The 27575-nt window shown below is 38.4% G+C and overlaps 1 protein-coding gene across 2 annotated transcripts in view; it reads left to right on the forward strand.

Moving 5' to 3' along the window:
- The window catches only part of Prss12 (serine protease 12), a 76965-nt gene that overhangs the window by 23787 nt on the left and 25603 nt on the right, over positions 1–27575 (forward strand). For both annotated transcript variants that reach the window (XM_045142542.1, XM_045142543.1), the window contains exons 2-6: positions 1475–1625; positions 14456–14634; positions 16338–16479; positions 19679–19875; positions 23279–23420. In XM_045142542.1, coding sequence (XP_044998477.1) covers positions 1475–1625; positions 14456–14634; positions 16338–16479; positions 19679–19875; positions 23279–23420 — 811 coding nt within the window. The remainder of the gene's footprint in view (positions 1–1474; positions 1626–14455; positions 14635–16337; positions 16480–19678; positions 19876–23278; positions 23421–27575) is intronic.

Raw genomic sequence — 27575 nt, forward strand, 5'->3', positions numbered from 1 at the left:
AAGACCCAAATCTACATGGTCAGATTCATCATGCAGCAGCACCCCACTTCTCTGGTACCAAATTCCTGTTGGAATCATCTCCGTGTTGCTGGGACAAATATTCAGTCAAACATAGTTTATGAGAGGAAGGGATTCAGTTCAGTTTACAAGTCCAGGAGAAGTTACATGAATGGTGGAAGAAGCTGCTATGCTTACAAAGATTGAAGCAGAATGCAGACTTCAAACTCTTCTCCATCTCTTTGGTCTAGAATTCAGATATGCCCCTTGAAGAAGGAGTCTGGCTGCTAGGGGCTAAAGCTGAAAACTCAGTTTTAACAAAACACCTGAGTCTATGGGGCCAAACATTCAAACTTCCACAGCCTCCAAATCACTTGGTTGGGATGAAGTTGAGGAGCACAATGCACCATATCACCTTGCCCTTACAACACTTTGGGTTGGACACAAGCAACCAGGCCAACCCAGTCTGAGCTTGATGTTACAATCCACCTATGAGAGTGGACTGTCCAGGCTGATCCTAAACCCACCATTCATTTCACCCTGGATGAGCCCATATTTTAGGCTCACAAGGTCTGCGCTTTCCCACATTGTATTACCAACTGTCCCTTGATTTCCAGAGTCTTCTGGCTTTACTTCTTGGAATCATCACATGGCCATACTACTTCTCCAACTGGGGAGACCTAACCAGTAGAAGCAGAAATGGCTGCTTGTATAAGAAAAGGAGAAACTCCTTTTGTGCATTTTTAAAGCTCATTTATCTTTCAGTCTTTGGACTAGAGTCATATCTTTTCTTCTTACCTACTGATCAATGTCTCTAGCCCTCCAAATGAGCTTTTAAAGTATTTTTATTCATTTGAGAAAGATGGCGAGAGCATAGGTGAGCCATGGTCTCCTAATACTACAAATGAATTCCAGATGCATGCACCTCTTTTTGCATCTGGCTTTATGTGGGTACTGGGGAATCAAATCCAGGCTATTAGCCTTTATAATCAAGCACCTTTAATCACTGAGCCATCTCTCTAGCACCCCCAAATGAATTTTTGATAATTGCTTTGGGAGGTTCAATTTATGATATCTACTAATATGTTGTATTGAATTTGGTATTAATTTTTATATGGTTTGTGCAAATGTAACAAAAGATTGCAGCAAACAGGTATGTTATAGATACAAGGGCCATAATTAATGAATCACCTGTTGATAGTGATCACGTTGCTATAAATAAATGTAGTGTTTCCACCACAGTGACCAGAAGTGTGTTAGTGTGTCTATTCTGAGGTGGTTGTAGATAAGTGAATTTAGAATACTTCCTCCAAAAGTCTCTCTCTATAAATATTTTGGAGTATGTTAAAGTCAGGATTCTTGTGACATATAATATATGCATATGTCCATAAAAGAGAGAAATACAATCACACCTCCTGTGACAGAGCAATGTAAAAGTACAGGTTTAGTTAAGCGTTTTCTGTTTTGCATCTCACAGGCCCGGCATTGCCGGCCGTTCGCCTTGTTGGTGGGAGCAGCGGGCGTGAAGGCCGAGTGGAGCTGTACCACGCTGGCCAGTGGGGAACCATCTGTGATGACCAGTGGGATGATGCAGATGCAGAAGTGATCTGCAGGCAGCTGGGCCTCAGGTTTGTTTTTACTGCTTTTGTCTTACTTTAAAAAGTATTGAATCTGTTTTCCATACCCAAAGGCCATTGTTGTTTGTTTAAATCACACATTTCCTTGAACCAGTAGATCTTTTGATCTTGGGCTAGCTGGGAGCTCCCTGAAGAGAACTTGCATGTACTCTGTAGGCCTGAGCTGCTTGGGTATGAACTAGTGTTTTCATGTCATTAAGAACCTGGGCTTTTTACTCTTTGTCACCCTTTGCATTACTTCTAGGCTATGGGCTCGTATTGTCAACTATGGTAGCTGCATCCAAGTCCTGTGATGAAGCACTAGTTGTTTGTTGGTTTTCAAGTTTAATTCCTTTGCCCTAAGTGTTGCCTAAGCTCCTGAAGCTCACTTCCTTATTTGTCAGGTATGCACTTAGAACAAAGGATGTTTATGAATGTGCAAAGGAAGCCTTTCCTGTGTAGGGACCAGACATGAAGCCCATACAGTAAAACACAGAATGAAAACTAACATTCTCAGTTGTCATTAATCTGGAATATTATGTCCCAGTTTCAAGGCTTTTTAAAGCCTGATATTACAAGACTAAAGTATATCTAAAACTATACAAGAGGGCTTTCAAAGGTTAATATTTTACTTTAAAATATTATATACTCCATTAGCATTTTGTGGGAGGCTCTTTGTGGTAAAGTTTCTCTTGCGCATGTTATTTCCTCCAGTTAGTTAAATACCTTGACTTTGGAGTAGAAATTAGAACCTTGAATCATTTATTCTAAATTGTTTCAATAACTGTTTTCTGTCTTTTTCAAAACTCTGTCCTTATATTGAAGCATTTTATAGTAAAATGTGTATGTTCAGGAAGAGAGTTGGCGGTGAATGAGAATGCGTGCCACCAGCATCAGTGCATTAGCCAGGAGAGGGAGCAGGCTTTCAGAGGATAGATTGGTGCTGGAAAGGGAGGGCGAAGCATGCAGAAGAGAGTGCAGTTTGGCTCTAAGAGAGGGCAGGGAACAGGTAGAAGGGGCCTCTAAACTAGAGGGAAGGAGAAAGAAAAGAAATAGCAGAGAAATAAGGAGAAGAAGTGCACATATGTAGAAAGAAAAGCAGAAGGGAGGCTGAGACAGAGAGAAACATTACAGTCAGCAGTAGAGAGCACATCTACAAAAATAGAAATAAAGTAAAATATATACATTTTCAACATTTTCTCTCTGAAAACTTCAGGATGTATCACTTTAAAATTACATTGCAGGCTGGGGAGATGGCTTAGTGCTTTAAGGTACTTGCCTGCAAAGCCTAAAGACCCAGGTTCAATTCTCCAGCACCCATGTAAGCCAGGTGCACAAGGTGGCACCTCCATCTGGAGTTTGTGTGCAGTAGCTCACATGGGACCTGGAGAATTGAACATGGGTCCTTACGCTTCTCAGGCAAGTGCCTTTACTGTTGAGCCATAGCTCCAGCCCTCCCACAATGTTCTTGATAGTTTGTCTAAGGATGAATTTCTTCCAGGGCCATGTAGTACATCTGGATGTTATGTCCCTAAGGATTTTTTTTTTAACCTTGAGTAGTCTCTTTTGTTTCTATGAAGCTTAGTTCTTAAATAGACATTTGGAGAATATTCCACCTTCTGACTTTATATCAATTCTCTCTCATTTTTGAGGCTTAAAAGCTTGATCAATTCAAAGCAAAGATTTTCATTAGGAACCATCACAAGGAGTGTGTTTTCATCTTGTTCATCCTGATCCTTCAATGTATATACTAACTGTCCTTGAGTCTGAGACCTAACTGCTAAGTTTTAGTCCACATGCATGGGAAAGAAACAAGCACTGGCAAAATCCTGTGTCAGCCACTTTTATCATGCTATTATTGTTATTTTCTTTGGATAACTCAGGAATAGGGTCAACAAGTTCCTCTTAAGAAAACTAAAATTGAAATAAATTAAAAAAGAATACTAATGAATTATTAAATTGTTGAGACACAATCTCACTGTAGCCCAGGCTGACCTAGAATGCACTCTGTTGACTAGATTTCCCTCAAATTTACAAGGATCTGCCTACCTCAGCCTCCTGAGTCCTGGGATTATAGGTGTGAGCCATCATACCTGGAAAATTATTAAAATTTTGAGACTAATTTTTTGAATGTTTTGACTGAGCACCAGTTTCAAGACCAACTTTATTAATGTTTCCACATGGTGCTGTTGCAATCAGTATAGTGTAATATTATGAGTGTGCACAGAACTTACTACAACCTAGAGTCATGCTAAGCAAAGTTGCATGACATCTCCTACAGTTTTCTTATCCATAGCATGTTTTATAATTTACAATGTTAGTTCCCACAAGTAGTAAGGACACAAGATACAGTGGCTGTTAGGGTGAGTCTAATCAGAAGTGTTATATTTGAAAGAGTTTTATAAACATTAAAAGAATTCTAAGCATCTGGTGGTGAGATCGTCAAACACCATTCCTGTATTCAGAGCTTCTATTTAGTGAGCTGTAGCTCTGAATTTTTTTAAATTTTGTTTACTTATTTGTAAGCAGAGGGGAAGAAAAGAGAGATAGACAGAATGGGCATGCCAGGGCCTCCAGTGCTGCAGACAAATTCCAGATGCATACACCACTTTGTGCATCTAGCTTTGGACACTGGGAATCAAACCCAGATTCTATCTCTCCAGGCCCAAATATGCCTTCGTATTTCTTTTTTCAATATTGTATTATCTATCTATCTATCTATCTATCTATCTATCTATCTATCTATCTATCTATCTGAGAGAATGTGTATGCCAGGCCCCCAGGTACTACAAATGAACTACAGATACATGTACTGCTTTGTACATCTGGCTTTAAGTGGGTACTGGGGAATAAAACCCAGGTCTTTAGATTTTTCAGGCAAGTGCCTTAACCACTGAGCTGTTTCTCCAGCCCCACTGTATCTCTCTAGTGTTGTTTTTAAAGCCCTGTAATGCATCTATATCTGTATTCGCTGAGTTGTCAGTTGTTTATGTTTGGTGATATGCCATCTGATTTTCATGTGAAGTACTAAAAAATTTGTCTTTACCAAAAATATTAAGAATTTTAAGAGATATCAATAACATGTTGGTATCAACAGTTAAACTAAGGATTACAATAGTAAGTTTAAGCTGTAAGGCATTTTTTATTATTAATATTCTGAAATATCCATGTAAAATTTAAGTTACACATTGAATATTTAAAAACATTGTAGTGATCAGATAATTCAAAAACTTCATGTTGTAATATAGAGTTGTTCCATGAGAGATAAAGACTTTTTTCATTTTAAAAAATGTTTATGGGGCTGGTGAGATGGCTTAGCAGTTAAGGCGCTTGCCTGCACAGCCTAGGACCCATGCTCAACTCTCCAGATCCCACATTAGCCAGATGCACAAAAGTGAGGCAAGTACAAGGTCTCACATGCCCACTAGGTGGCACAAGCATCTGGAGTTTGATTGTAGTGGCTGAGGCTCTGGCATGCCAATTCTCTTTCTCTCTCTCTTTCTTGCTCTCTTTAAAATTTTTTTAAAAAAATTCCAGGCATGGTGGCACACGCCTTTAATCCCAGCACTTGGGAGGCAAAGGTAGGAGGATCACCATGAGTTCGAGGCCACCCTGAGACTACAGTGTGAGTTCCAGGTCAGCCTGGGCCAGAGTGAGACCCTACCTCGAAAAAACCAAAAAAAAAAAAAAAAAGTTTATTATTTATGTGTGTGTGTATGTATGTGTGTGTGTGGCCAAACTAGGGTATTTTGCCAATGAAAATGAATTCCTGTCTGGCTATACAGGGGTAGCTGGAGAGTTGAACCCTGGCCAGCATACTTTGTAAGTAATTGCCATTAACCACGGAGCCATCTCCTCAACCCCATTTTTTTCTTATTTATTTGAGAGAGAGACAGAAAGGAAGAGGGAGACAGAGAGAGAACGAATATTAGTGCACCAGGGTCTTATGTCACTACCAATGAACTCCAGACACATGCACCACTTTTGCATCTGGCTTTACATGAGTACTGGAGAATTGAACCTGGGCCATTGGGCTTTGCAAGCAAGCATCTTTAACTTCTGAGCCATCTATCTAGTCCCTGTTTTCACTTTTTATTGATAATGTTCATACATGTACATAATGTATTTTGATCATAATCCTTTTCCATTTGCTTCTTTATCTTCCCAGCCCTGTCCCTCCTCAACTGAATCCTTTCTTTTCTGACTAGTCCCTTTACTATCTTGAGGTCTTTTCCAACTCCCATCCATATCAAAATGTTGAGAGTCCTACACTGTACAGGTCTGGTACAAGTAATGACAGCCACTGTGAGGACACCAGTGCAATATCCATTTCATGACCAGAGGCTGTATTCTAAAGCATTCCTTCCTATCATGTAGCTTTTACATTCTTTCAGCCCCCAATTTCCCATGTCTCCCTGAACCTATAAATAGTTCTTAAACCATAGTCTGAATCATGGAGACGAGACAGAAGTGGAATCATAAGGAAGACTATTAATGGGGAACACACATGATGTTAAGTAAGGTGCTTTCTCTTTCTGAAGAATTACTTCATTGTTACTTTTCTTAAAAAAAAAACCCTCTTGGGCTGGAGAGATGGTTTAGCGGTTAAGTGCTTGCCTGTGAAGCCTAAGGACCCCGGTTCGAGGCTCGGTTCCCCAGGTCCCACGTTAGCCAGATGCACAAGGGGGTGCACGTGTCTGGAGTTTGTTTGCAGAGGCTGGAAGCCCTGGCGCGCCCATTCTCTCTCTCTCCCTCTATCTGTCTTTCTCTCTGTGTCTGACGCTCTCAAATAAATAAATAAATAAATAAAAATTAAAAAAAAAAAAGAACAGAGCTAGTGTCTTTAAAAAAAAAAAACCCTCTTTTTATTGACAACTTCCATACATATACAAAATATACCATGATGATAATCCCCTTCCTCTACCCTCCCTTTTGCTGCTCCCCTGACCCCTCAGCTGAATCCTTGCTTTCCAACTAGCCCCTGTTCTAATTTGATGTCCTCACTCCCTCCCCGCCCCAATTATGCTGCTCTTGTGTGAGTGGCTTCAGCAACTGTGAGGTCATGAATACCACAATCACTTTGTGTCTATAGACAGTATTGCAAAGCACTTCTCTCCTTCCTTTTGCTCTTATGTTCTTTCGGCCACCTCTTCTGCAATGGTTCCTGAGCTTTGGAGGGTGTGATAGAGATGTCTCACTTAGTACTGAACACTTCACTGTCATTTCCAGGCACTTGGGTGAGTTTTGAGTCACCCCAGTAGTCACAACCATCCGAAAAGCGCAGCTTCTCAAACCAAAAGTGAGAATAGCATTAATATGTGAGCATAAACATAAGTGCTTAGAGAGCAGTTTGGTGGGCATAATATATGCATTTAGCTAGATGACAATAGTAGATCTTAGTCCCAGAGATTTGCTGACCTTTACAGGCACTGTGATGCACTGAGCTGACATAGTTCACTTACCTCTTTCATAGTTCCTTCCAATGTTCTTCACTCTTCTTCCACAATTTGTTTTGTTCATTCCAAGGCTAAGAACTGGAGATGAAAGTGTTTTTTAATGGTACAAGGTCTACTGTAGGCAGCAGAGTTGTTGCCCATTTGTTTATGAGTTAAGTAAATTTCATTTCAGTTCTACTTGCTCTGATGAATTCCCAGAGGAAAATTACATCATGCATTTTAGGAGTGCTGGTTACAATTTCCTTGTGAGATGCCGTCTTTTTGATTCATCTTTTAATAATATCTGTACAGTTTGGTAGACTGGCAAGCTTCCTAAATGCAAAGGGAATTATTGTACTTAAGATACTTAAATTTGATTAACCCTAAATATGGAGAAGGCGAAGAAGAGACAGTCAGATGTTAGCAAATTAGATAACTTGAGCATGAATATGTACCCAGTGAAATTTCAGGTGGAGTCATTTTAGACTTCCTTTTTATGTGCTTAGCATAAAAGCATTTCGCCATGCTGAAAACTTTTAACAATGACATCACACTCATTTTGCTGATGTGTCATAATTTACATAGGAATTTAATAGTTGGACATGTCTTTCCTTTAGGGTATTTTTTTTTGTGGGAGGGGCAGGGAGAGGAAGGGTTATAACATTACCAAATAGAATCAAATTAAGTAGTCAGAACTTTTCTGGTATAAATTAATTTTCAAAATTTTGTTCTTTGCTCTTTTATTTCTCTGTTTATTAAAAAGTTAAAAGAAGCTGGGCGTGGTGGCGCACGCCTTTAATCCCAGCACTCGGGAGGCAGAGGTAGGAGGATCGCCATGAGTTCAAGGCCACGCTGAGACTACAGAATTAATTCCAGGTCAGCCTGGACCAGAGTGAGACCCTACCTCGAAAAACCAAAAAAAAAAAAAAAAAAAAAAAAAGCTAAAAGATCAGGCCAGGTGTGGTGGCCCATGCCTTTAATCCCAGCACTTGGGAGGTAGAGGTACAAGGATCACTGTGAGTTCAAGGCCACCCTGAAACTACAGAGTGAGTTCCAAGTCAGCCTGGGCTAGAGTGAGACCCTACCCCCCCCAAAAACAACAAAAACGTTAAAGATCAACTTTACAATAAAGATTCCCAGGTACGTGGGATGAGCTAGTAGGAAAGACTTTATTTAGCAGGTGGGGGTAGTTAGGTCCGCTATCACTGTTGTCTTATGTCCTCATGTCACACTGTTAATGGGAAGCAGTCTTGAGGCTTGCAACCCCTCTCAACTTAAGTATTTTTCATTCATGTTACACTATTTGTAAAATGACAAAGTGTTAATACAACTAAATCCAAATCTAGAGCTGGAAAAAACAGAGAAATGAAAAGAGAAAGTTTATTTTCAGAGGACATTGATAATTCACAGATCAGGTAGACTGTGTCCAGTGGCTGTAAAACCAGTGCTGAAGCAGTCTGAAGACTGCTCATAGACTGACCATCTAGCAGCAATGAGATGTTGGCTCATGATTTCACTAGTGAGTCTCAGTTCTCTTATGTAGAAACTGAGAAAACAGGGCTGGGAAATGATTCAGCTGGTAAAGGCACTTGCTTGCAAAACCTGCCTACCCATGTTCAATTCCTTAGCCACTCACATAAGCCAGACTCAAAAAGCGACTCAAGCTTTTGGTGTTTGTTTCACTCACCTACAGGTATTGGCAAGTGCGCACGCGCACACACACACACACACACACACACACACACACAAATAAAATTCAATTTTACATACTTGTGATAATAATATCATGAGGTTGTAGGGAAGCGTAAATGAGTTGATAAAGCTACTGACCGGGGGCTGCCTGTGCAGTAAGCATTCATTATATTTCAAGTGATTTCAGGGATGAAGTGTATTGTCTTTTAGAGATCATTAAAAATGGGCTTCTCAGGCTGAAGCTTAGCAGTTAAGGTACTTTCCTGAGAACCCCAAGGATCCAAGTTTGATTCCCCAGTACTCACATAAGCCATATGCACAGGGTAGCTCATGCATCTGGTGTTTGTGTGCAGTGGCTAGAGGCCTTGGTGCGTCCATTCTTTCTACCCCTCTCTCTTTCTCACAAATAAATAAAAAAAATATTTTTAAAATAAGCTTCTGTATCTATTGGTCACAGGTGTCACAAGCTGAGGTCTGTGGTTAAAAAATAATCTTTTTATAACCTAGTAACTTTTATACAATTTTCTTGCCTTCCTATTATGCCTGCTTCAAAGTAGTAGCCAAGTTTGTGGATTAGTCAGTCAGATGTGCTATTTATTTGCTGGGCTTTTTTTCTGGGTGGCATGAGGCTTAACTTTATATCCATGCAACCTGATTGGTTAGGTAAGTTGAAAATTGTCTTGAATAAGGTTTAAGCATAGAATCAAGCCCGTAATTATTAGGAATTGCTGTCATGGAGATCAAATAGCTTCATACACAAAATAAGAACTTAGTGTATTATATCAGCACACCATTACTCCAAAACTGTTTTTCTGTGGTGGAGGTGGGGGTGGGGGTAAAAAGTAGGTGACAGTGAGACTCTCATCACAGAACTGTCAGGCTGGTATGGAAATTATTTCTATAGAGGTAGAACAGGGAACAACCAACACTGTTGAATCACCACACCTTCAGACGTCCAGGCCCTAAAATTTTATGCTGCTTTGCCCAGTACTGTAAGATCCCTTTAAAAGTCATCAATTTCTCTGCTCTTTTTTTTTTTTTTTTTCCAGAAAGCCAGCAAGCAGCAGGGCGCCAGGAAATCCTGGCTGAAGGGATATGTATGTATATAAATTTTATCCTCTTAAATTTAATAAATCAAAAACTAGTTAGTCAAGTCTGTGTTACACCATAGTTTTCAGGCTAGTGATTTTCCCCTCAAGGTCTATTCTATTAACTTTTTCTGATTAGTTTATTTAATTGAATATTTTGCAAACATTAACATGGTATTGTTTTAATAGAAAATGTGGAAATATACAGGAAAGAAAGCAAAACGCAAATAATGTCTCACTAGTGGATAAAAAACTTTCTCCACAGTCACAGAGTATGGCTTCCACTTTCTTGTCTGAGGTTTTTCCTTAGCTCTTGCATTTTCTAGAATCAGTGTTACACAATCATCAGCATATTTGGAATGCAGTGTAATTCAGCTCCTCTGCCCCAGCCAATGGGGCGTACTCCCTCCCACCGGTGGAAAGCATCAGGCAATGTGACCGTAAGAATGCTTTACTATTGCCTCATTTTGACCACTAGTGAGCTCAAGTGCCTTACCATGTTGCCACAAATCATTCTTCTTCTACTTTGATCCACTCCATCAACTTTTTAAAAATTGGCTGGTGTTTTTCAGTTAAAATTTAATAGTGTTATTAATTACCACAAGTCTTTGGGTTGCTTGTATATATTGCAAATATTGTTTTGGACTAAAGATGTTTTTTCTTCTTTGGTAGTTTTCAATTTTTTTGTGGTTGAATTTAACATTTTCTAGTCTTTGTTTCCTGACTTCTACGTTTCCTGTCTTTCTTGAACCTGTTAAATCCAAGGTTATAAGAGCAATGTTCCTATTATTTTAGTCTAGTAACTTTTTGGTGTTCTTTCCTCCCTTCTTTCAGTCCTCCCTCCACCCTTTTCTGTTTCTTTCACTTTCTTCCCTTTCTCCTTCTATCTCTCTCTCTCATTTTCTCTTTTCTTTATTCATCTTTAGCTGTCAGGATTCATTTATGCTTCTGTAAGGAGTTTGAGACACATTTTATATTATCCTATATTTGTCCCGGATTTCTCTTTAACCTAGTGGTGGCTCAATGAACTGGATTTTTTTTTACCCATGGGCAAATATTAAAGGAGCTGTTAATCTCCGCTTTCCTCAGCTTCTCAGCCTTTATTCCTCTCAACCTGTGTAGTTCTTCTGGTCACCTCTAGTTCTCCTTTTCTGTTCTGGATCCCAGCATTCCCTAAGTCATGCTTTATGTTCACTTTGTTCATCTCTGTCCTCTGTAGCAGTGCTCAGTATGCTTTTCTGATTTGTTTAGACTTCTACCACTTTTTTAGTGAAATGTTTTATGGGTATTAAAATGTTTGCCTCTCATTATGAGCACCTCTGCTGCAAGAGTCTCAAGTAAAATAATGCAGTCATAGGTTAATGGTCTTTGGGGCCTTTTCATCTTTTGCCTTACAATCTGTAATAGAAATATACATTTATCCAGTACCTCTTATACTATGAACAACTACCATGTATGTTCTTGCTTGCAAAATTACATTAAGGTAATTTTTCAAAAATTACATTCAAGTAGTTTTTCACAAATTGACATTTTTGGTGGAAGAGGGACTAGGGTGGGGGGAAAAGGGAGGCTGGTGAGAGGCAATTAGGATTTTGGTATATTGTCTATATGCATGGAAGTTGTTAATAAAAAGTAAAATAAAAAAAAAAAACCAAGGACCAATATATCCAGCTGAAGTCATAGCTTATCCCTAATGTAAATGTCCTAAATATTCCACCAAAAGGGCAAATTAATAGAAAAAATACAATATTAACAACTGAAAATATTGAAATACTGACTGAATTTTGTTTCCCTATGATACTATTTCTTTGAAGTGGAGAAAGCAAAAGTTATGGTTTGTTTAAATTAAATACTAATTGTCTTTAGATAAATTGCTTAGCAATAAAGGTAGTTTAATTATTAACTGTTGGGAGAGAAAAATTCCTTAAATCACTTCTTCAGAGAAGTTTATGGAGTATGCAAGTGCTAAGAAATGCTAAAGAAGTGCTGAGAAGTCTTACCTCTGCCTCCCAAGTGCTGGGATTAAAGGCGTGTGCCACCACACCTGGTTTCTGAGAGCTTTTATTGATTTCCCATAGGAAAGCCAGGCTTGTTGGAGATCCCACATTTGAACATCAACATCTGTATCCATATGTCCATCTCTTCATGGATTCAGCCTGTGGAGATTTGACATGGCCTGTAATACAGAAATTGTTCCATAGCTGTCAGTACACCATCAGTTTGAAAATCTTAAATGGAAAAATTTTTAAATAAACAATTCCTAGGCTTGATTTGTTTTCTTATTTGTTCTCTTGTTCGAGGGATTGAATTTGTGTCTCTCTCTCACATGCTAACAATTGATAGGGTTTAAGCTGTTTTCCTCAATGGCAGGATGAAGCCTGATCCTTCTGGCCCTGAACGTGAATCATTGCTTTGTCCAGTGTGTCTACACTACAAACACGACCTTTCCACAGCGTTACTTGGTAGCCCTCTTGGTGGTCAGATCAATTGCAGTGGCATCATGGCACTTGATTTCAAGTAAACCTCATGTAAACACTACTTAATAATGCCTATATCATTCATTTCACAACTTCTCACTGTGTAAAGGATTGTATCATTTCATGTCATCCCATGAGGGGTAAGTACAATAAGACATTTTATGAGAGAGAAGACAGTCATATAATATATTGTTATATTCAATTAAAAAAACATTTATTTATTTGTGTATGTAAGGGAGAGAGAAAAGAGAGAAAGAGAAGAGAAAGGGAGAGGGAAAAGAATGAATATTTTGCAAAAGAGCTCTTGATGCATGTGCCACTGTGTACATCTGGCTTTATATGAGCACTGGGGAATTGAACCCAGGTTGGCAGGCTGTACAAGCAAATACCGTTAACTACTGGGCCATCTCTCCATATATATATATTATATATATATTTTGGACCCAGTCTGACCTGGAATTCACTCCAAAGCTCAGGCTGGCATCAAACTCATGATGGTCTTTCTATTTTAGCCATCTGAGTGCTGGGATTAAAGGTGTGAGTCACCATATCTGAATGTTTTAAAAATTTGATCTTACTGGTAGTTGTTATTATTGTTTTACCATGCCTAAGTTAGTAATGAACCTTTATTATGCATATATAGCAAAAAGCATAGTACACATGGGGTTTAGTAGTACACCAGCTTTGGATATCTACTGGGGGGTCTTGAAACATTCCTCATGGATAAGGAGAAACTGCTATACATAAAGAATAATGACCCCTATTGAACTCATTTGTAGGCATATAGATTGTAGGGGTTTAAATATATGGCCTCATAGACTCAGGCTTGAAGTTCAAATTTCCAGTAGAGGGAGCACTACTGGGGAAGAGGCACGCCATTGGGGGCAGATCTTAAGTCCAGCCCTAAGGTGTGGAGAGTGGTTTGTCTGGCTGTTCGTGCTTGCTGGTGTTGATGTTTGCTGGTTGTTTGCCAATGTCTCTCTGCTTGGACTATGGAAATGAGCCAGCTTATTTCACCATTGATGGTGTTCCCCTGAAAATTTTAAGAGTGCAATAAGCCCCTTCCTCCCATAAGCTGTGTCTAGTGGATGTGCCAGCAACAAGTAGCTGACTGCAAAAATAGTTATGCTCAGAAACAAGTGAAAATTTTCTTTAAACCAATCATATGTTTCCAGGCACAGTGGTTCTTGCCAGTAATTCCAGCACCCAGGGCACTGATGCAAGAATCTCAAAAACAAACAAACAAACAAGTAAAAAGACAAATAAAAATTCAAGGCTCAAATTCTTGCTTAACATAGTTTGTCAAGCTCTAGCCATTGCCTCTGCCTTGGAGTCAGCAGGAAAAAGGAAATGGAGTGAGGACACTTCCTAGAGGAAATATTTCTTCCTAAATGTCATCAGAAAAACATAGCCATGGTGCAGAGTGCTATTTGGAGATTATGATAACATCCGGAGACAGACAGTAGTGATAGTTATACAGTAATATGAATGTTAAGCTCATATATATGTACTTAAAATACTTATGGTTATAAATTTTATGTTATGTACATTTTATTGCAAAAAATAATTGCTTATTGGGAGAGGAGGCTGAAAAATATGGTCTTTATTTTGGATAGCCATTACCCTTCTAAAAATTGGAGATTCTATTATTAAAGAAGTGTAAATATTAAAGAATACCTGTTAGGGAGCTGGAGAGATGGCTTAGCAGTTAAATGCTTGCCTGTGAAGCCTAAGGACCCTGGTTTGAGGCTCGATTCCCTAGGACCTGCGTTAGCCAGATGCACAAGGGGGCGCACATGTCTGGAGTTCGTTTGCAGTGGCTGGAAGTCCTGGCTCACCCATTCTCTCTTCCTCTCTCTCTCTCTGCCTCTTTCTCTCTCTGTGTGTAGCTTTCAAATAAATAAATAAAATAAAATGAAAAGAATACCTGTTAGTTTTTAAACATTTGTAATGGTGGGAAATATAAAGAACCATGGAAAAGAAGGAGAGAGAGAGAGAGAGAGAGAGAGAGAGAGAGAGAGATCCAAGAATGATCTATGGTGCAAATTGGTCAGTGGGGAATAATGACTGTATTTACCACTGACAAAGGAAATAAGTCAGACTAAGTTTTGGTATGGAATCCAGACTTTTTATGTTCTATGTTTATTCAGTGGCATTGCTAAAGCATGGAATGGGGCATATTTTGGGGAAGGATCTGGCCCAATAATGTTGGATGAAGTACGCTGCACTGGGAATGAGCTTTCAATTGAACAATGTCCAAAGAGCTCCTGGGGGGAACATAACTGTGGACATAAAGAAGATGCTGGTGTATCCTGTGTGCCTCTGACAGGTAAGGGTTTCATCCCTTAATGTGCTAATCTCTGCCCTCATAACTCTTGGGTTTGCCATAGCTTAGCTTTTCAATTCGAGTGCTAGGACCAAATGAGATACAAATTATTTCCAAATACAACTAAAACAACTAACAGAAATTTTACATTAAAATACTCTCTCCTCATTCATAAATATTTCTGAAAATTTTAAAGTGAAGTTCTATAAGCAGGTCAGAAACACTCATTTTATTGCAGTGTTTACTACCCATAGTCAAAATCAATATGCAATGACAGAATCCAAAGATTAGGTGTCAGTATATTACATCTTTAAAAAAATATTTATTTATAAGAGAGAGAAAGAGAGGGAGAGGATGGGTGCTCCAGGGCCTCCAGCCATTGCAAATGATCTCCAGATGCATGTGTCACCTTGTGCATGTGGCTTACATGGGTTCTGGGAACCAGACCTAGGTCCTTTGGCTTTACAGGCAAGTGCCTTAACCACTAAGTTATCTCTCCAGTATAAAATTTTATTTCTTTTTAAAATTATATTTTAAAACTATTTTATTTTCATTTATTTACTTGAGAGAGAAAGAAGGAGAGAGAGAATAGGTATGCCAGGACATCCAGTCACTGCAAACAAATTCCAGATGCATGTGCCACCTTGTGCATTTGGCTTATGTGGGTCCTGGGGAATCAAACCTGGGTCCTTAGATCTCATGGGCAAGTGCCGCTAAGCCATCTCTCCAGCCCTATATTACATCTTTTATTCATTCCTCCATTAACCAGTCTTATTCAGAACGTGTTCCTAGCTAGTATAAAACAGTATTAATGTGATTACTGGTTAAAACACACTGCTAAAGAAACCAAGTTAGCTTTGCTGGACACAATTTTCAGATTATCCCAAATTGCAGCATCCCTGTCCAAATAGATATGTGTTGTGAGAAAGGGATGCCCAAGTGCAAAAGGGTATGTGAGTATGCATTTGCAGGTTAAGATCAAAGAGTGAAAAGTGGAAAGGCAAGGTGAGTTACCACAAGTTCATTACTTCTATAGTAAAAAGAACTAAAGGGCTGGAGAGATGGCTGAGCATTAAGGCACTTGCCTGTGAAGCCTAAGGATCCAGGTTCCACTCCCCATATCCCACATAAGCCAGATGCAGAAGGTGGTACAAGTGTCTGGAGTTTGTTTGCAGTGGCTAGAGACCTGGCATACCCATTCTATATTCTTTTTTCTCTGTCATAAATAAATAAATAAGCTTTTACGTTTTTTGTTAATGTTTTGTTTATTTATTTGAGAGAGAGAGAGAGAGGAAGAGAGAGGTGTAGACAGAATTTCCGAGAAGACTGTGAAAAGAGCATTCAGCTCAATGAGAGACCTTCTTTCAAAGGAGATGGAAAGCTGACATCCACATGTGCATCATGACACATGTATACCTGCACTTACACACATGAACACACACACACACCAAGTAGATTTTACACACACATACTTGGAAATTACATCAGATAATATTTTTCTACTCAGAATAATTTACAACTATTAGGAAGATACACATTGCGGTAAACCTCAGAAACAGTACAATGACCTCCAAAGCGTCACTAGCAGAGTTAGAACATAAGTAATGGAAAGCTCAGGAAGAGGCCTGAATATGATGGTGCTTCTGGTAAAGTGAATGTGGTTTGCTATTGTTGATTGGCCTTGTCTCATTGTCTTCTGCTCACAGATGGGGTGATCAGACTTGCAGGCGGAAAAGGCAGCCATGAAGGCCGCCTGGAGATATACTATCTGGGACAGTGGGGAACTGTCTGTGATGATGGCTGGACTGAGATGAATACATACGTGGCTTGTCGGCAACTGGGATTTAAGTAAGGCTCACAGATATGAAGAAGCTGAATGCCAAATTACAAAAGTTTTACTACATAATCCTTATTTTAAAAATACATGTCATCTTTAATGTATCATCCATTTACCTGTCTCTATTTATTATCTATCTTATCTGTTTATCATTTGTCTGTCATAGATAACACGCACTTGCCTCCTTACCCACAAAAGCACAGTAATATGAAAATGACATTTTCTAAGATAATGATTAACCATCACTTGATATTTATTTCATTTACTTTCTCCACTACCACCTTTTTCTTGACCAAATTGCTTGACACTTTGGTGACTCTTGCATCTGTAAGACACTGAATGCTTGATTTTACTCTGACGTATTGCTACTGTCAGAAGTTGTTAGTTGTAACATCATTGTGGCTAAAATTACAATGAAGTCCAATGACAAATGTTCTGAAATTACATGATCCTTTTTCTCAGAATGGCTTGGTAATTGACACTTTTACTTGAGAAAAATAGCCCTCTTGTCATGATATGACCTTTAGAAATTATATTTGACCTTGCCAACTTGAAATCCGAGTGTCATACTTTGGGCAACATGTTTCATGTCACATGCATAATGCAACCCAGTGCAAAGATGTCATTTGGTTGAAGCAATTGCAAATGATGCCCTTGAGCTAAATGCATGAATGAATCTGAAGAATGCCCATTCTTTCTCATTTTCTGTATTTCTATATCATGCTTTAAACAATAGCAAGGCAGTTCATTTCAGTTTACGATAGAGCTTATTGTAAATATCCATTAAACCTTAAAAATATACACTCATTCAAGTTGGGCAAATCCATGTTTAAACATACATTTAAAAATTTATAAAAATAAACTGAAACAGAGAAAGTTTAAAAAAGAGAAAATTCCCACCTGGCCAATGTGGCATTGGATTTATAGGAGTGAAAACAAAAGAATATTAAATGCTTTTAATAGTTTTTCCATTTTGCACTATTAGTATTATAATTTGCATGCATTTTGTATCAGCTGTTATAGTACATATGTGACTTTTATATACATTTTTAAATTTTATATTGGTACATAGACAAATGTATTGTTAACAGCAGATATCCTTTTTTTTTTTGTTTGTTTGTTTTTTTGTTTTTTCAAGGTAGGTCTCACTTTAGCTCAGGCTGACCTGGAATTTACTATGTAGTCTCAGGGTGGCCTCGAACTCACAGTGATCCACCTACCTCTGCCTCCTGAGTGCTGGGATTAAAGGCATGAGCCACCATATTCACACTGTGGTTTACTTAATGTTAAAACTAATTTTATTGGTTAAAATTAATTTTTAATTTTGTTATGTTACCTATAAATAATGCTATCATAAAGATATAAATACATGTAAATGCCCTGCATTTTGAATTTTCCTGAGCATAGCAGTTGTTAAAATTATTAAGTCAAAGGGATGGCCAAATAAATATTGATATTTAATTAATATGAATCACTTAATACACCACTTTATATTTAAATGGCTCTCTGCTGCACTAACAATTGTATCCTAAGTTTTCATAGATTTATAGAGATGCATAAGTCCCATTATTTTCCATTCATTTTCACATGTTATTTATGAATCAAAATCAATGGTGGATATTGAATTTTTCCTCCATATTTCATTTATTTTAAGTTTTAAAAATCCATTCTGATTTTTTTTCATGCATAATGTATCTGAACTTATTGGTTCTAAAAATGTCCTCATTCATCTGTTGTGGGCATGTGCAACATTTAGTTTATAGTTCTGAAAGAACCTAATCATTTGGAATGAGAAAAGAGAGTCAACCTTGGGTTTCTTTGTCCAAATGCAATCCAAACATAAAAGAACTTCCTATTATATGTTTGTTTTTTTTTTAAACTAGGTAGATGAAGATCAGTGATGCTTTACCTGGAAAAATATTTTACATTAAAAGTAACAGCAATATGAGGTTTACATTAATTACTTTTCTAGTTAAAGCTTGATTAACTAGCAAAATAACCTTAAAATGACTAATTAAAAAGTTGCATTGGGGACCGGGCATGGTGATGCATGCCGTTAATCCCAGCACTTGGGAGCTAGAGGCAGGTGGATCGCCGTGAGTTCGTGGCCACCCTGAGACTACATAGTGAGTTCCAGGTCAGCCTGGACTAGAGTGAGACCCTACCTCAAAAAACCAAAATAAATAAATAAATAAAACAAAATAAAATAAAGTTACATTGGAGCCAAGCATTGTGGCACATGCCTTTAATCCCAGCACTTGGGAGGCAGAGGTAAGAGGTTTGCTGTGCGCTCAAGGCTACCCAGAGACTAGATAGTGAATTCCAGGTCAGTCTGGGCCAGAGCAAGAACCTACCTTGAAAAACCATTTTTTAAAAGTTGCATTGTTTTAATTTACTAAATGTTCACTTACAAGAGCAAATTTAATAAATAAAACAACTGGGAAAATCCATGGCAGAATGAAAGAACTTTTCATACTTTTAATGAATATAAAATGTCAAGTGCTTGACATCAAGTTTTTGACAAAGAATTAAATTACAAGATCTTTATGTTGAAGGTTTGTAATTTAAGGAATAAGGGAAACATGGAAGGAAGGATGAAAGAAAGTGCAGACCAGCACAGCTGTCAGTTTTATTTTACAGATACTTGCTCTTTCACAGCCTATCATTGCAATATACATAACAAATGTAATAAAAACGCTTGCCACACAAGTGCAATTTATAAAATTTTAAAAATTAAATCTATATGACCTTATGAAAAGCTAAGAACACTGCGATTCTGATTTTGATGAGCTAACATTGAATTGTTATCCCCGATTGGGCGTAGTGCTTGAGAATTAATACACACTGTTTTGGAGAAGAGATTCCTGAGAGCCCCCAGAGAAGCTGATGGAACCTCTGAGCTCAGCACTCCCTCTCTCCCTCAAAGTATTCACTTCCATGGACAAGAATTTCAAGTTTATCTCTTTGCATTCTCTCTGGCTGGTGGGTTAAATTGTAGACAAGGCACAGGAATGAATTGTTCATTAGTTACTCATGGAGTCAATGAAAAATTAGGGTGATTCAAATGTTTGTAAAGCAAACATGGCTCTGAGGCTCCAAGGTGAGATAAACAACACATTCTTAAACTCTGGAATCATGACACTTAATTATGTTGTTTGTTCCTTGAAACCAGAGATGTTTCTGGGCACAATGTTCATTTCATTGCCACAGATATGGCAAACAAGCCTCTGCAAACCATCTTGAAGAGAGCACGGGTCCCATATGGCTGGATGACGTCAGCTGCTCTGGAAAGGAAACCAGTTTCCTGCAGTGTTCCAGCAGACAGTGGGGAAAGCACGACTGCAGCCATCGCGAAGATGTGGGCATTGCCTGCTACCCTGACGGCAGCGGGCACAGGGTGTCTTCTGGTGAGGACTGGGCGGAGCTTGCCGGGATCCACACTTCAGTGGTCCTGAATCTCCAACCATCAGTTTGGAATGTGAAGCCTTACTATACTTGGCCTGACTTTACAAATCTGTTTCCCAAGAAAAAAAAAAACCTCTTTTGAGCTTCTCAACTACCATGACATTTCTATCTAAATTTGTTTTATGTTTGTTTGAAGTATTATATTTCTCACTAAAAAATGTTTATAATCCCAAATATCTGCATGGCGGAAGACCTTGAGATATCCATTCTGATATCCATTGGTCAAATATTCTAGTTTTCATTTTCCTTGAATGTTAGTGAACTATTTAGACAAGATTAAAACAAACCAAGCAGCACTTGAAAGACAGAAGTGGGAGGATCACTGTGAGTTCGAGGCTACCCTGAGACCACATAGTGAATTCCAGGTCAGCCTGGGCCAGAGTAAGACCCTACCTTGAAAACAAAACAAAACAAGTGAATATTATTTTTCCCTGTTTCAGATGGAGTAAGCATAGAAGTTGTCAATTAAATATATATATATATATATATATATATATATATATATATATATATATATATATGTATGTATGTATGTATATATATATAAAGATAAGTAGCTCTGCTAGCAGTCTTAAAATAATCATGGGTAAAAATCGTCTCATGAGGTTGCCCTTTAGTCAGTTTTATAGAATAAACTTAGACTGAAATGAACATTTCTGTTAAGTTTCTTCTTGTAGGAAGAAATATTATGTTCTGAAAACAATGTATGACATCATTGTTACAGGAAAAATTAAAGCAAACTACTAATATCAGCTTGAACTATTGAATAATATTGCATATTCATAGGGTTGTTAGTCCTCTCAAACATTTTATATACAAGAATTTAGGGATGGTACTATAGCTTAATGATAGAATACTTGCCTAGCATGCCCAAAGCCTTGGGTTCAATCTTTAGTACCACAAAACAACACAAGAAACAAAGAAACACCATAGTGCACATTACTATTGCTACTGTCCCAACTGAACTCAGGTGTTCTGAGGATAATGACCTCTGTCATCCAATTTCCCTTTGAGAATAGAAAATACAGTGATTTTGCAAATAGCTAAGATTAGATTCAGGAATATTGGGTACAGTATTTTTATAAAGCACATAATTGAGACTTAAAAATTCTATCTTTTTTATATTTTATTTATTTGTTTGAGAGAGAGAAAGAGGGAGAGAGAGAGAAAGAGAGAATGAGTGTTCCAGGGCTTTACTGCAAACGAACTCCAGACACATGCGCCCCCTTGTGTACCTGGCTTACATGGGTCCTGGGGAATACAACCTCAGTCCTTTGGCTTTGCAAGCAAATGCCTTAACCGCTAAGCCATCTCTCCAGCCCAAAAGTTCTCTCTTTTTTTAAGAGTATATGAAAATGGTTCCTAAAACTACTGAGGTAAAAACACGAAGATATAATCCTAGGGTATGTTTCCTAAATATTGAACCAAAGATTCAAAAGCATAAAAATTGAAAACTAAGAAAATAATGACATCAGTTTAAATTTGATCATTGAAGATCACTTTTTAATCTTCTCTTATGAAGAACCACACAATTTAAGATATACTAATAAAAAACGTAAAGTTTAAGTTGGGCACACTTTTAATCCCAGCACTCAAGAAGCAGAGGTAGGAGGATTGCTATCAGTTCAAGGCCAGCCTGGGACAACAGAGTAATTTCCAGGTGAGCCTGGGCTATGGTGAAACTCTTCCTTAAAAGCAAGCAAGCAACCAACCAACCAATCAAACAATAAAGGTAAAGTTTCAAATGTTCTTTTTTCTGATATAGCTAAAACTCCCTATTTTGTTTTAGAGGCTAGAAAACAGTGCGCAGAGTAGGCACCCAACAAACACTTGTTGACTTTGCCTTTGCTTCATGATTCTACTGCCTTCCACATGAAGTAAACAGGACCCAGGAGCAAATAACACTGGGGCCACCAAGAAGGAGAGAGAAGGAAAAATGTGTCTTTACTGTTATCTCCTTTTCATAAGGACACCACTTATGTTGACTTTGGACACAGCCTAATGACCTCACCATTCTACCATGACAATATGTGAATCTCAGTGAGGGCCTTAAACAGTATCATAATTTGTTGGTGTGATTAGAAATATGCCTTTCCACAAATAATTTGATTGGCATATATAAATCTGAATTTATTAGTGATCTGGTCCTCAATTTTTAAATATTACTCATTTTTGTGATGAAATCCTTCCCTTGAAATGAAAAGTAAAAGAAGGTTTCATATGGAAATCGTTAGGTGCCTTCTTTTTCCCTTCCCTCTGCTGGAATTCTGCCCAATCCAAGTGACCCATGTGTGCCAAAGCTGTATCTGTTTATGCCTTTGCAAAAATCTTGAGCTTTGGAGTACATATTTCTATCTATAGTCATGAATAAAAAATGACATGGGGCTGGAGAGATGGCTTAGCAGTTAAGGCACTTGCTTGTGAAGCCTAAAGACCTAGGTTTGATTCCCCACTACCCATGGAAGCCAGATGGATAATGCATCTAGAGTTAATTTTCAGTTGCTAAAGGCCTTGGCACACCCACTTTTTATCTGCCTCTCTTCTCTCTCTCAAATAAATAAGATAAAATATTTAAAAAGGTGACATAGAGCTGGAGAGATTGCTTAATGGTTAAAGTGCTTACCTGCAAAGCCTAAGGGCCCAGGTTCAACTCTCCAGGTCCCACATAAGCCAGGTGCACAAGGTGACACAAGTACACAAGGTTGCCCATGCTCACTAGGTGGCACACACGTCTGGAGTCCAATTGCAGTGTCTGGAGGCCCTGGGGTGCCAATTTACTCTCTCTCTCTCTCTCTCTCACTGTCACTCTTGTTCTGTGTCTCATAAAATTTATGAAATAATGTCATGATGCCCAGTGTGGTAGCATACACCTTTAATCCCAGCACTAGAGAGGCAGATGTAGAGGAGTTGCTGTGAATTCAAGACCAAGCTCTAGATCAGCCTAGGCTACAGTGAGACCCTACCTCAAAAACAAACAAACAAAAGTCACATGAAACAAAACAATTTTAAGTTAATGTTATTGTACTATTTAGAAGTCTATTGTAATAAAGTAACTTGTGATTTTATAGTATCATTCATTCGTTTGTTGGATCAGCACTTTTGGTCCTTTATATGCCACACACGGTTCAAAGGCTAGGATACAAAATTGAGCAAGATGAGCACTCTGGCCTCAGGGCTTTGAAGGGTAGAACAAAACTGTGTGCAGTATTTCATTTTTTTTCTCCAAAGGGATTGTTAGCTGAGTCTATACTTGATGTTTAGAAATAATTGTATTTTGCAAAGGCTTATGCTTTGGCATAACCTTGCTTATTTTGGCTTTTCTAATATTTTTGAATCATGTCTTAGGTTTTCCTATCAGACTAATGGATGGAGAAAATAAGAAAGAAGGACGTGTGGAAGTTTCTGTGAATGGCCAGTGGGGAACAATTTGTGATGATGGCTGGACTGATAAAGATGCAGTAGTGGTTTGTCGACAGCTCGGCTATAAGTAAGGAAAACATAATTAGCCACAATGATGACCTCATGAGCATTTCTGACTGCTTTTTAGGTTTATTCCAGTGAGTTAATCCCTACTTAACCTTTTTAAATCTTATTTTTCTTCAGTTGAAAATATTGTTGATTTTCATGTTCATTTCATTTGGAATTATAAAGAGTAGTAAGCATCTAGTTAAATTTTTCTGTCTTCTTTTAAGAAATTTATATGATGTCACATAATTAATAAAGCCTTTGAAATCTAATAACAAGATAATTTCACTATTTATAATAATGGTTCCCTCATCCACAAGCATTAACCTTTCCCTGTGGTTGGTGCTTTCACACTGCATCTTACATTATTAGACTTTCAGTTGGTTCCTGCAGTTCATGGTATTCACAGCAGTCATGTGGTGGAGAGTGGCTGTGAACACCTCCTTAACAAATACTGAGCAGCTGTTCCTAGAGCTCAGGCCAAATTCTGTCTCACTGTTTTTGTTTCAGCTCTCAGCCTTGTGAACAGTTATTCTTTCTTGCCATCTGATAAGTGCCTTTTCTTATTTTTCTGCATTTCTGTGCTTTTGTGTGTGTGTGACAATTTCACTCTTTTAAAATATTTTATTTATATTTATTTATTTATTTGAGAGAGAGAGAGAGAGAGAAAGAGAATGGGCATCCCAGGGTCTCTAGCCATTGCAGACGAGCTTCAGTCACATATGCACCTTCTGCCTCTGGCTTTTGTGGGTCCTGGGAAATCGAACCAAGGTCCTCTGGCTTTGTAGGCAAGCACCTTAACTGCTAAGCCATCTCTCCAGCCCTGATTTCACTCTTTTTTTTTTTTTTCTTTTTTGGTTTTTCAAGATAGGGTCTCATTCTAGCCCAGGCTGACCTAGTATTCACTATGGAGTCTCAGGGTGGCCTCGAAGTCATGTGATCCTCCTACCTCTGCCTCCCGAGTGCTGGGATTAAAGGTATGCACTACCATTCTTGGCCTGATTTCACTCTTTAAAGCAATCACCAAACACAGGACTTGTGTGCTATGTGATTTCCATAGTGCCACAAGGCAATAGTGTGCCATAGGGAGAAATAGTTATTGTGGTGGTTTGATTCAGGTGACCCCATAAATTTAGGTGTTCTGGATGTTAGGTTCCCCAGCTGATGGCAATTGAAAATTAAAGCCTCCTGGAGGTGGTGTATTGTTGGGGGCAGGCTTATGAGTGTTATAGCCAGTTTCCCCATGCCACTGTTTGGCACACTCTCCTGTTCCCGTTGTCCACCTTATGTGGGCCAGGGCTTGATGTCCACCCTCTCTCTTCTCATGCCATCATGTTTCCTGCCATCGTGGAGCTTCCCCTTAGGCCTGTAAGCCAAAATAAACCTCTTTTTTTCCCCCACAAGCTGCTCTTGGTTGGGTGATTTCTACCAGAAATGTGAACCTGACTGCAACAGTTATTTATAGTATGAAAAAGAAAACTCCCATAAGATCTAGTAATCCTATTTTGGGTACACTTCTCAAAGAAGTATCTGTACTCCCATGTTATATGATTCAACCTTAAAACAGAAAGAAATACTGCCACATGATTGGATGTGATGGACATCATGCTAAGAAAATTAAACCAGTCAGGACAAATATTGCATGATTTCACTCTGAGTTATCTAAAAGAGTCATAGTCATTGAAGGGGGGCAGGTAGAATGGTGGTTGTTAGGGGCTGGATGTCTAGGAAAATTGGGTTTCAATGGTTTGGAAGGTTTTGTTATACAAGATGAATAAATTTTAGAGACATGCTGTACAACAAAGTCTCCTAGTCAACAATACAGCGTTATATACTTTAAAATAGGTTGAGGGCTGGAGAGAGATGGCTTAGCGGTTAAGTGCTTGCCTGTGAAGCCTAAGGACCCCGGTTTGAGGCTCGGTTCCCCAGGTCCCACGTTAGCCAGAGTCTGGAGTTCGTTTGCAGAGGCTAGAAAGCCCTGGCGCGCCCATTCTCTCTCTCTCCCTCTACCTGTCTTTCTCTCTGTGTCTGTCACTCTCAAAATAAAATAAATAAATAAATAAAATTTAAAATAGGTTGAGGATAAAGCTCATTTCATGTTATTTCCAAAACCAAACCAAAAGAAACAAAAGTAAAAAACAAAGGAAATTTTTATATTGTAGTTAGGTTTAATTCCTTGGCTGTACTGAGAGTATCACAGACATATGCAAATCCAAATCCACCAAAATTTTTTTAATACCAATTATACTTGAGTACAGGTAGTTTGCATATCTTGGTTATTCAAGGTAGAGTTTCACTCTAGCCCAGGGTGACTTGGAATTCACTATATAGTCTCAGGGTGGCCTCCAACTCATGTTGATCCTCTTACCTCTGCCTCCCAAGTGCTGGGATTAAAGACATGTGCCACCATGCCTGGCATTCAACTATTTTCATGTGAGGTGGAAAATAAAAATCTAGATTATGTGGCCAAAGTTGGCAGCTATTCTCAAAACTATTTATTTAGTTATAAAGAGATGGATCAAAAGATTTCATTTTATGTTTTAGATAAAATCCCTAACTAATTGCATAGTGTTGCTAAAGCAAATTCACTAGTTAGTTTCTGTACAACATACAACTTGCTTGTTATTTTTTTCCTCTCTTTTGTTTTTTTGAGGTAGGGTCTTGCTTTAGCCAAGGCTGTCTTGGAATTCACTAGGTAGTCTCAGGCTGGCCTTGAACTCATAGCAGTCCTGCTACCTTGGTCTCCTAAGTGCTAGGATTAGAGGTGTGTGCCACTATGCCTGGCCAGTTTGCCTTTATATGGTATTTCAATGAGAATCTTCTAGATATGTTACCATCTTAAATATTTGTAAATATTTTCCCACTGAGATGAAATGAAATTTCATATAGAAACATACAAACACACACAAACATAAGTTCATATGTGATGTGAGCAGGGAATTGTTTCTTCTGTGTCATAAATTTTTAGTAATGCATTCATTGGTACAGAGAACTTTTTATTATTAATATTTTATTTATTTATTTGACAGAGAAAGAGGGAGAGAGAGAGAGAGAATGGCCACACCAGGGCCTCCAGCCACTGCAAACAAACCCCAGACGCATGTGCCCCCTTGTGCATCTGGCTAGCATAGGTCCTGGGGAATTGAACCTGGGTCCTTTGGCCTTGCAGGCAAGCCCCTTAACTGCTACTGCACCATTCCAGCCACATTTGTACAGAGAACTTTTGAGCTATTGAAAGACTGAACTTCGTTGGTAGAAGTTCTAGTGGTATGTCCTCCAGCCAGCTACTTCATGTTGAAGTTTAGTCTTTGGAAACACTGGAAATCAGAATGATATCAGAAAGCATTTTCATAATGGGGAAAAATAGAGATGATATAATAAAAACCAGTAAACATGAAAGGAACTAATGTGATATGCTTGCATGAAAAGCAAAGTAAAAGGCATGCTTTAATTTGTGTCACATAATACTGACAAATATAGCATTTACAGAGATGACTGCATGCTGAGATCAGTTATATTCATTAAGACACACAGAACAGCCGTGATGACTTTGTGTGAATATGTTTCAAAATGTAATTGCTTTTGAACAATTATGTACAAGAGTGGCATGCTTTGCAACAAAATGTAAAATGGTATGCTATCACTATTTTAGTAAAGATCTGAAATTAAGTATATATAATTTGTCTTTTTTAAAATGCTTGGCAAGGACTTATTTTTTGATATATTTGTATGACATTTAAAATAACATAGTTACAGCATTTTATGCCCCGTAGAATATAAATCTAGTGATTTGACACTATTGTTTTTTTTAATTTTTTTGTTTATTTTTATTTATTTATTTGAGAGCGACAGAGAGAGAGAGAGGCAAATAGACAGAGAGAGAGAGAATGGGCGCGCCAGGGCCTCCAGCCACTGCAAACGAACTTCAGACGCATGTGCCCCCTTGTGCATCTGGCTAACGTGGGTCCTGGGGAATTGAGCCTCGAACCGGGGTCCTCAGGCTTCACAGGCAAGAGCTTAACCGCTAAGCCATCTCTGCAGCCCTGATTTGACACTATTGATGCACAGAAATCTTACCGTTATTTTTCCTCTTGGAGTTTTATTTAAAAAATTTTCCTCTGCTAAATACGTATGTATATGTGTGAGTCCATACATGCATATAGATACATACATGCAG

The sequence above is a fragment of the Jaculus jaculus genome, chromosome 2 (assembly GCF_020740685.1).
Source record: "Jaculus jaculus isolate mJacJac1 chromosome 2, mJacJac1.mat.Y.cur, whole genome shotgun sequence".
Lineage (NCBI taxonomy): Eukaryota > Metazoa > Chordata > Mammalia > Rodentia > Dipodidae > Jaculus > Jaculus jaculus.